The sequence below is a fragment of the Cebus imitator genome, unplaced genomic scaffold (genome assembly GCF_001604975.1).
Source record: "Cebus imitator isolate Cc_AM_T3 unplaced genomic scaffold, Cebus_imitator-1.0 Scaffold34, whole genome shotgun sequence".
Taxonomy (NCBI): Eukaryota; Metazoa; Chordata; class Mammalia; order Primates; family Cebidae; genus Cebus; species Cebus imitator.
The window spans coordinates 1400873-1411097 of record NW_016107349.1 but is presented as its reverse complement, the minus strand read 5'-3'; the positions used below and the strand labels follow the sequence as shown (position 1 = coordinate 1411097).

At 57.2% G+C, this 10225-nt stretch overlaps 1 protein-coding gene across 5 annotated transcripts in view; it reads left to right on the top strand.

Moving 5' to 3' along the window:
- Window positions 1–9514, top strand: part of ZMIZ2 (zinc finger MIZ-type containing 2) — a 19742-nt gene extending 10228 nt beyond the window's left edge. For 2 of the 5 annotated variants that reach the window (XM_017524604.2, XM_017524606.1), the window contains exons 7-19: window positions 146–325; window positions 1019–1096; window positions 1291–1459; window positions 2289–2433; window positions 2535–2745; window positions 3685–3790; window positions 4066–4223; window positions 5231–5298; window positions 5752–5820; window positions 6192–6436; window positions 7010–7179; window positions 7264–7506; window positions 8332–9510. In XM_017524604.2, the coding sequence (XP_017380093.1) occupies window positions 146–325; window positions 1019–1096; window positions 1291–1459; window positions 2289–2433; window positions 2535–2745; window positions 3685–3790; window positions 4066–4223; window positions 5231–5298; window positions 5752–5820; window positions 6192–6436; window positions 7010–7179; window positions 7264–7506; window positions 8332–8439 (1950 nt within the window). In that variant the 3' untranslated portion in view covers window positions 8440–9510. Of the gene's footprint in view, window positions 1–145; window positions 326–1018; window positions 1097–1290; window positions 1460–2288; window positions 2434–2534; window positions 2746–3684; window positions 3791–4065; window positions 4224–5230; window positions 5299–5751; window positions 5821–6191; window positions 6437–7009; window positions 7180–7263; window positions 7507–8331 lie in introns of all 5 variants that reach the window. The other 3 variants (XM_017524603.2, XM_017524608.2, XM_037737099.1) reach the window with 3 other exon arrangements.
- Window positions 9515–10225: the final 711 nt, after the last annotated feature.

Sequence of the window (10225 nt, the reverse complement as noted above, 5' to 3'; positions counted from 1 at the left end):
CCAGACAGTGTTACAGCAGAATCTTCAAGAGGACCAAGAAATCTTCATTCCCCCAATCCTGCCACACATGAGACTCTGCTTTCCTTCTGGAACCAGCTCCCCTGATGCCTCTTTTCTCCCCTTGGGCATTTTGCCTCTTATTCAGGTGTATCCAGGGCAGCAGTATCTGCAAGGAGGCCAGTACGCAACCAGCACCGCCCAGTTTGCGCCCAGCCCCGGGCAGCCCCCTGCCCCCTCCCCCTCCTACCCTGGGCACAGGCTGCCCCTGCAGCAGGGCATGAGCCAGTCCCTGTCTGTGCCCGGCCCCACGGGACTGCATTACAAGGTAGGGCAGGCTCCTCCAGGCCCTGTGCCGGGCTCCTTGCTGAGTGCTGTGGGACACAGGGGATCTTGGGGCAGTCCTGTCCTCGAGAGTGACAGGGTGGCTAAAGCGGGCAGCAGGGTGTGTGGGTCCATGTGTGCTAATGTACCACAGCTCTATAGGAGACGGGGGTGGGGGTTGGGGGATCCTGACCAGTGCAAGAGCAGCTCCAGGGGTTTGGGATCTAGTTCCAAAAGTACCCTCTGCAAGATTTGTATGTCTCAGGGGTATCCAGTGCAGGGAGCAGCAGGCAGGTACCCAAGACATTTGAATGTCCTTTATGGAAAAGTGTCCTCATTTCTTCTGCTCGCTGCAGAGAAATCCAGTGAGAAGACAGGCCCTTGCTGCTGGCCATGCACCCTTTCTGGATGCATGGGCAGAGCGCACCTCCTTGGAAGCCTGGGTGCGCTGGGTGGTGCAGCTGGAGGGAGGAGATGGGGAGGGCTTAGTGTGCCTTTGTCTTTTCAGCCCCTCTGACCTGTGTGATCACTTTCCTCTGTGGCCATGATTGCTTTAAGTAGTGTTGCTTGTAGATTATTTGGAAAATACAAGAAAGTGTAAAGAAGACCGTGTATGGTGGGATTCTAGAATCAGGTCCAGGGGGCCCAGCTGGGGGCATGCTGGAGCCCCAGGTGCATGCGGTTTTCTCTCCCGCAGCCCACAGAGCAGTTCAACGGGCAGGGCACCAGCTTCAACGGGGGCAGCGTCGGCTACAGCCAGCCCGGCCTGAGTGGGGTAGGGGGCCTGGCCAGGCGGATGGGCTGGGAGGCTCACAGGGTGGGCAAAAGGAGAGAGGGTGATCGGGCAGGCACCCCTGGGGCTGCCTCCTGCCCACCTCTGTTTTCATGGTTCCCAGTGGGCGGTGCATGAACAGACTTTACCCCATCCCCCTAGCATTCTGCCTTGACTGTTTGTGCTCAACCCTACAGCCTGCCCGTTCCATCCCGGGCTATCCCAGTTCCCCACTGCCAGGGAACCCCACACCACCCATGACCCCAAGCAGCAGCGTCCCTTACATGTCACCAAGCCAAGAGGTCAAGTCTCCCTTCTTGCCTGATCTCAAGCCCAGCCTCAACTCCTTGCATTCATCGCCCTCTGGTGAGTCTGTGCACTCTTGGGACAACAGGGGTGACAAGGCCAGGGTGGGCATGAGGGAAACACAGAGAGTCCTGTAGGAGCTTGGGGGACAGGAGGTGGCTTCCATATCCCTAAGAAAAGGGCTGGGTGTGGTGGCTCACAGTTGTATATCCCAGCACCTTGGGGGGCTGAGCACAAGAGTTCAAGGTTATAGTGAGTATATGATCTTGCCAATGCACTTCAACCTGGGTGACAAACCGACACCCTGTCTTAAAAAAAAGCCAAGGATTCCATCTTAAAGATGAGTCCCTTAGTGCCAAGCCTTCACCTTTTTTTTCTGTTTGTGGCTTTCTTTGCAAACTATTGGAGGCTGTGGGTCTTCTCACTAGATAAACACCCCTGTGCACAAAATTTTGTATATTATTTCAGGGGATTTCTGAACCCCCGAAGGCCATTCCAGGGAGACCACAGCAGCAAAAGCTGGGATCGTAGAACTCTAAATGAAGCTGTAGGGCAACTGCAGGTGGCCCTCACACATCTTGGCCTCCCAGTCTCTCTGAAAGCACTGGAAACGCCTTTTGTCTGGGTTGGGGACATGTTCCCATATTATGATTTAGGGGACACTGGCCAGGCTGCCGAGGCAGGAGGCAGTGTCCAGGCCTCAGGAGAGATACTGCCCATGGCCCCAGCCCCAGGGTACCACTCAGGCCTGCCAAACAGTGCCTGACAGGAGGAACTCCCTTCGCCAAGGTCCCTGCAGTGAATGTGGCTAGGGAGCCACTGTCCTTGAGTGGCACAAGACGCGCCCGCTGGGGCAGCCCAGCTCACAGCTAGTGGCCTCTCCTTCCAGGAAGCGGGCCTTGTGAGGAGCTGCGGCTGACCTTCCCTGTGCGCGATGGGGTGGTCCTGGAGCCCTTCCGCCTGCAGCACAACCTAGCTGTGAGCAACCATGTCTTCCAGCTGCGAGACTCAGTCTACAAGACCCTGATGCTGAGGTGAGCTCCGCCTGGCCCCCATCTGACCCCTACCTGGCCCTGTTCCTCCTCCTACACTTTCAGGGCCCCTTTTCTGGGTGTCCACCCATCTTCCTGAGCAGGCCTGACCTGGAGCTGCAGTTCAAGTGCTACCACCACGAGGATCGGCAGATGAACACCAACTGGCCAGCCTCGGTGCAGGTCAGCGTCAACGCCACACCACTCACCATTGAGCGCGGCGACAACAAGACCTCGCACAAGCCGCTCTACCTGAAGCATGTGTGCCAGCCAGGCCGCAACACCATCCAGATCACCGTCACCGCCTGCTGCTGCGTGCGTGCCCCTGCGGCGCCTTGGGGGTGGAGCTGTGGGGCGGGGCAGGGTATGGGCGGGGCCTGGGCTGGCCAAGCAGTGGGAGCAAGCCAGGACCAGGGCGGGATGGGCTGCAGCACCATCAGATCCTGCAGCTGCCTGCTTTAGCGTGCACGCCCCCTTTGTGGGTGTAGAGCAGGCCGTGGGGGCTTTATTTTCTCAGAAGAATGCGTTGCTTCTCCTTGTTACTGCCTTGTATTTCCATTTTAATCTGTCATCCTTGCCCTTTAAGAAAAGGGATCCAGTAATACACCCTAGCTGTTTTCCAGTTAGAATAAATTGACTAGATATGATGCACACATTAATTATGTAAGAGAAACCAGGCTGTGCAGAAAGCTCATGGAGCTCGGAGTCCCCGGCTGATCAAGCATTACCGGGTTCTAGCCAGCATCAGGGTCACCCTTGGGCTAGAGAAGAAAGACACAGCTTATAAGTGCACTCATCAGCTTGTGTGTGAGGGCCTTGGGGACAGGGCGGCCACACATCACATTCTCTGGGATGTGGCAGATGTCAGCATAGACCCAGCGTCTGTGACTGTGGATGTGCAAGCAGGGGAACGTTCAAGGGGACTTGAGGTGATTCTCCTGATGGAGAGGGGGTGACAGGGTGATATTAGACAGCAGGCAGGATGCTCAGCACAGCTGTAGAGACAGATACAAGTGTGGGCAGGGGCACTGAGGCCAGGGTCACCGGGGCTCCCCAGGAAAGACAGCCAGATGGGGCCAACTGAGGAGTGTGGCAGGCTAACCTTAACCCACTACCCCCAGTCCACGCTGCCCTCAACCTCATCCCTTCCCCCACCTGGCAGACCCTGAGACACACACGCCAGCCCACCCTTTCCCTGACCAAGGTGGCCCCTGGCTGGAGTCCCCCCAGTGACATCCTCCTGTTGTGTTGCAGTCCCACCTCTTTGTGCTGCAGCTAGTGCACCGCCCGTCGGTCCGCTCGGTGCTGCAGGGCCTCCTCAAGAAGCGCCTCCTACCTGCTGAGCACTGCATCACCAAGAGTGAGTGGCCCTGGCCCTAAAGCTGCCGAGCAGCCATGCTCCCTCTGTCTGGCCCATTCCCAAGCCGAACATTGCTCCTTGCAGGCACCTCCCCATGTCATACAAGGCCATCTCCTTGGACAGGTGGCTCTGCAGTAGGGGCAGTGGTTAGCTCCAAGTGGCCCCTCAGAGCTGTCAGTGGGTCAGTGACTGGGTCTCTGCCGGGTTGCCATCCCCATTCACACCTCCCCATCTTAGGGACCCTTTGCTCAAGTCCTTTACTTTGTTGATGTCAGTAAAGCGGAACTTCAGCAGCGGCACCATCCCTGGCACCCCTGGGCCCAACGGAGAGGACGGGGTGGAGCAGACAGCTATCAAGGTGTCCCTGAAGTGCCCCATCACCTTCCGCAGGATCCAGCTGCCTGCCCGAGGTCATGACTGTCGCCACATACAGGTAGGTGATTACTGCAGAACCTTGCCAGAATTTGCTGCTGCTAAAGTATCTTGAGCCAATACATCAGTCTCAACCTCTGGACAGGCGTGAACTCCGAGTGCCTTGGCTGTCAGGCTGATAGGACAGGACTCCCCTGCCAAGGAGGCAGGTGGGCTAGGCCCCCCCTGAAAGTATACTATTTTTTCTTCCAAATATAAGTACCATTTTACTAAATTTTTTACTGCCTGCTTCATCCATGGTGTTCAAGTTTTGAAAGGCATAACGTTGCAGGGTCCAGTCTTCTTCCTGCCCTACCCCAAAGGTGACCATTGTTAGCGTATCTGTCTTTGCAAAAATACTCTGGGTATGGACAAGTAGACACACAGCCCACTGTCTCTGTGGTTACATAGTGGTTTCTACTGCACAAACTGCTCTGTGCTGTAGTTTTTCTTCTTTTAACACCATGTTCTGAGGCTGGGCGCAGTGGCTCACGCCTGTAATCCTAGCACTTTGGGAAGCCGAGGTTTGCGGATCACGAGGTCAAGAGTTCCAGGCCAGCATGGTGAAACCCCACCTCTACTAAAAATGCAAAAATTAGCCAGGCATGGTGGTGTGCACCTGTAGTCCCAGCTATTCAGAAGGCTGAGGTAGGAGAATTGCTTTACCCCAGGAGGCAGAGGAGCAGTGAGCTGAGATCACACCACTGCACTTCAACCTGTGTAACAGAGTGAGACTTTGTCTCAAAACAAAAACAAAACAGACACACCATGTTCTGGAAGCGGGTCCCAGTCAGCACGGCTGCCCAAATCTTGCTTTGGCCACATGGCATTCCAGTCCCAGTGAGAGCCGTTTGGGCTGTTCCCAACCTCAAGCCATTGGCATGATGGTGCACTGAAAATCTGGTACATGAAGTGTCTCAGATATGCATGTCAATACATCACACATTCCTGAAAATGGATCGCAGAGTGACCAGGTCTTCCCTGTCCTGCCCACAATGAGAAACTGACTTTCTCCTCATCTCTCTGTAGTGCTTTGACCTGGAGTCATACCTGCAGCTCAACTGTGAGCGGGGGACCTGGAGGTGCCCTGTGTGCAAGTGAGTCTCAGATGCAGCATGTGATGGGGGAGGGGCTGGTGCTTTTAGAGGCTTTCATGGGTGAAACCTCCAACAGCATCATCAAAGACACAAGCCTGGTGGGAGAAGTCACCGTATGGACCAAGATTGTGCAGCTCATCACAGAGAGCTCATATAGGGTGGCCTTATGCAGGGTCATCTCATGTAGTCACCTTGTACAAAGTCACTTCACCCAGGATCACTGCATGCACAGGATCACTTCATATTATCACCTTACACAAGGGTCAGCTCACACAGGGTTACCTTATACTGTTACCTCACACAGGGTCAGCTCACACGGTCACCTTGTACAGTTGCCTCACACAGGATTGCTTCATGCAGGGTCACAGCTGACAGGGCTGAGAAACGACAGGGCCCATGCCCAGGACAAGGTTGTGCAAGGGCTCTGAGCTGCGTCGTTTTTTTTCCCCACAGCAAGACAGCTTTGCTAGAGGGCCTGGAGGTGGACCAGTACATGCTGGGTATCCTGATTTACATTCAGAAGTAAGTGTCCTCTTCCCATGACCCCCGCATCTGCATTCAGAAGTAAGTGTCCTCTTCCCATGACCCCCGCATCTGTGGCCACTGGAGGGCAGCCCCAGGACGTGGTGGGGGCGGATGTCCCTTGCTGATTGCAGCCTTTGAACCTCTTTCTGGCATGGAGCAGGCTGGATTCCAGGCCAGGGATAGCGTGTGTGTCCTACCTGAGTGTTGGTGATGGGCCCAACGTCCTGCTGGGCGTGGAAGGTGCTAGGTGGCAGCGAGCATTTGAGTGGGGGGCCTGCCTGGAAACTTAGCCTAGGGCTGGGAAGGGCAGTGGGTGCTGGGCAGGCAGCAGGGCAGGAGGTAACCATTCCCCACATCTCCCTGCCTAGCTCTGACTATGAGGAGATCACCATCGACCCCACATGCAGCTGGAAGCCAGTGCCCGTAAAGCCTGACATGCACATCAAGGAGGAGCCGGACGGGCCGGCCCTGAAGCGCTGCCGCACCGTGAGCCCTGCCCACGTGCTCATGCCCAGCGTGATGGAGATGATCGCCGCCCTGGGCCCTGGCGCTGCCCCCTTTGCCCCCCTGCAGCCCCCCTCAGTCCCTGCCCCCAGCGACTACCCTGGCCAGGGTAAGTACAGCAGGGCAGCCTTGAACCTCAGATGACTCTAGGCAAATGGCCCCTCTCCCCAGATCAGTCTCCTCACCTGCAAGAATGTGGCTATGCAGACCACATACCTAGGTTATCAATGTTTCCATGAAAAACATTCCACGGGGCACCTCCCATCTCAGGGACGTGGCAGTGAAGGCACAGTCTCGGCTATGGTCCTAGGAAACAGACAGTGGGGCCTCTACCCTTCCTTCCCCCTATATGGAGTAAGGGGCTCTCGGCTAGAACACCTCCACAGACTGGCCCCATTTGGGGCCCCCCTCGGGGACCCACCTCACACGCTTGGTGCATTTGTGGCTGCCCCCATTCCTATAACCTCCAAGACCTTCACTCCTAGGAATGTCCCAAGGCCAATTCCCTTGGCAGCAATGAGAAGAAATGCCCTTTTCCAAATAGCGACTTCTGCAAAACCCGCTGTTGTTTGTGGATGAGCACTACAAGTCCCACCTATGCCACAGCCAGCTTACCTCCTGGCCCCTCTGCCAGCAGTAGCCTTCCCCAGCCCTCACCCAGGGCCCAACTCTCCTCTCGCAGGTTCCAGCTTCCTGGGGCCTGGAACTTTCCCTGAGTCCTTCCCACCCACCACGCCCAGCACCCCAACCCTTGCTGAGTTCACCCCGGGGCCACCCCCCATCTCCTACCAGTCTGACATTCCCAGCAGTCTCCTGACTCCAGAGAAGTCTGCTGCCTGCCTCCCAGGCCAGGTCAGTGCCATGCCAAGAGGCCAAGGGGGCCTGTCTCTCCAGGGGAGCCCCTGAGCTGTTTTAACAAATTCTCTCTGTCCGCAGGTGGCACCAGCAGGTCACCTGGACCCCACTCACAATCCTGGGACACCAGGACTGCACACCTCCAACCTTGGGGCCCCTCCAGGTCCCCAGCTGCACCATTCAAACCCTCCCCCAGTGTCCCGGCAGCCTTTGGGCCAAGCGAGCTTAGGGCCCACAGGCGAACTGGCCTTCAGTCCTGCTGCAGGTGTGATGGGGCCCCCCAGCATGTCTGGAGCTGGGGAGGCCCCGGAACCAGCTCTGGATGTGAGTACCAGGCCCCGTGCCAGGGAGTACATGGGAGCCAGGGCTAGAGGTGGTGTGTCTGTTGTCCCTGGGTTCCATGTGCTTTGTGGAAGGGAAGACAGTGATCCCTCAGACAGCCAGTCAAATAAGGTCAACTAAATGCAACTTTAGTTCTCAAGTTAGGTACCTGGAGTAGCTGCGGGTGGGCTGTGATGTACCACGTGTGTTCATGAGGGGGCTGGATGCCGTACGGGTGGACACAGAGTCTCAGAGGAGACTGCACTGGAAGCTGATGTGTGGTCCTTAGAATCAGGTTTCATCTGTCCATTTGCTCAGTAGTTCTGGGTCTTGACTCACAGGTGGAATGGGAGTGCAGACTCGGTACGTGAAAGACGGAACAGACTGTCCCTGGACCATAATAGAAACTCATTGAAGTTCAACATGAGAAAAGTTAGGAAGGACAGCTCCAAGCAGAAAATCCTAGGGGCTTGGAATTCCACCACCAGCATTCACCTTGGGGAATCACGGTGGCGATCCCCACGCAGGCTGGTGCACAGAGTGCACGGAGTGGCTGCACTGCCTCGCATCCCGTGTTTTGGTGGTGTTGAACAGCGTGTTGCGAGCTGTACTAGAGCAGCCTTGCAGGGAGGCCCCAGGGGGTGGCGTGTGCCCCTTTGAGCACTTGCAGGCCTATGGTGGGGCCCTGCACCTGGCCTGTGTGTGGGGAGGGCCTGCTTGGTACCCCCACTGCACCTGGGGACAGGGCCAGGATGCGGTGACAGGATGATCACTCAGGTGTGGCCAGTCAGAGACCAAAGCTGCTAACATAGTTCACTTTGTCCTCAGCTGCTCCCAGAACTGACCAACCCCGATGAGCTACTGTCCTACTTGGGCCCGCCCGACCTCCCTACGAACAACAATGACGACCTGCTGTCCCTGTTTGAGAACAACTGATCCTGTGTTTACCCCAGGCCCAGGGGGGACACGCTCACAGATGTCACCACAGCCCTGCCCTTAATGCCCAGCCCCATGGGACACCCGGTGGTCTTCCCCAAACCTCCCCCAAAACACACCTGGAGCCAGAGCCTTCTGCCGCCAGCCCTGCCCCTGAATTGGAAGCAGCCCTGTGCTCAGTTGGAGGGGCTCCTAAGCCGGCAGCCCTTGCCACCTCCCTCTACCAAGCCTGCTGCTGCAGAACGGTTTTTGCTGAGGTGCCCCTGCCCAGCCCTGCTCAGCCCTGTCCACACACACACCTCACACCCCTGGTCTCACTGCCTCGCACCTTGTCCTCCCACCTCTGCCTGCCCCCACCCAGCCTGCTTCTTGTCCAGTGTTGATCCTTCTGTTTCAACTCCTCTACTCGGCAGAGCTGGGCATCTGGCAGGGCTGGCTCTGTCCCCTGGGCCTCTGGCTCCAATGGCCCCTGTGCCTGGCAGTCCAGCTCTTGGAACCTGGCTGAATGGCAGCCTCTTGGGGGCCTGGAGCTCTGGCAGCCCAGCCTTGTGTGGTGTCGGGTTCCCCTCCCCACCCTGGCTTCAGGCAGAGGCCTCAGGGTGGGGGAGCTACAAAGCACAACAATGTACATAGTGTAGAAACACTAACAGCTGGGAGAGGGGAGCCAGCTGTCCAGCCAGCATGTTCCTGTTGTACAGCCCGGTCTCCCTGTGTGCTCTGCTCCTTCTTGTGTGCAGACAGATCAGGGAGGAACCTCCGGTGGGTAGGGGACAGCGAGCTTCAGCCTGGCCGAGGTGGGTGGGTGGGCTCTCAGATTCAGCTCTGTGTAAAAATTCTCTAGCGGGCTGTTCTCCCAAGTTCCCCTTCTCCGTGAAAGTGAAGAATTAGTACAGCTGTGTTTTTTCAAGCCACCTCTCTGTCTCCAACCCCATGGGTCCACACCCAGGTGGGGGAGGAGGGAGCCACTGCATCTGTTGGCTCAGGGCCGAGCCTGTGCCTGTGTGAGCAGGGTGCCTGGGCTGTTGTGTCTCCTGTCTGTGCTGATCTCTATTAAAGGACTCCCTCTTGGTGGGCCTGGCTGAGTCCCTCCTTCGTGTTCCGAGAGACTGTGGTCTCAAGCCAGCGACCTGCCTGAAGCTTGGGCCTTTGCACCTGCAAAGCCTGTGCTGGCTCTGGGGGCCAGGCTGACCTCCCATTGGCTTTTAGGGCCCCAGGTTGAGCCCTGGGTGTTCCAATAAAAGGCTTAGCTATTCCTGCCCCATAGTAAATTTCCTTTTCCCTGGAATTTTCCAAGTTGGCTTCAACTAAAGAGCTATTTTGTGAAGTGTCCCAGGCTTGCCCAGGGGAGACATTTGCCACTATGTCACCTTATCTGGGCTTGCCCTGGGGCACTGAGCCAGCTGTTTGGCGGCCCCAGCCCAGCCAGGGGCTCCTCCAGCTCAGCTCTTGTCCCTGGGAGGCCTCTATCTGCTTGTCACTCCCCAGAGATTGCAGAGGTGTGTCCTGTCTACTGTCTGCCTGTCCAGTTTGGTAGGGGTCTGGGTCACCCTTTCCTCCTGTCCTGGGCCCCATTCTCGAGGGCCTTCCCAGTCACCAGCAGGAGAGGCAAGAACTGCTGAGGGAACATAGGAACCTAGGGGAGGAGGGCAGTGCTGGGCATTATCAGGCTGGTGGCCAAGGCCTGCCCCTCGAGGCACTGGAGGAGGGCATCTGTGTGAGCCCCAAGGCTGCAGGGGGGGGAGAGGGAGGTGTCTGGTGTGAGCAGTGCCCCTGGATCATTGACATT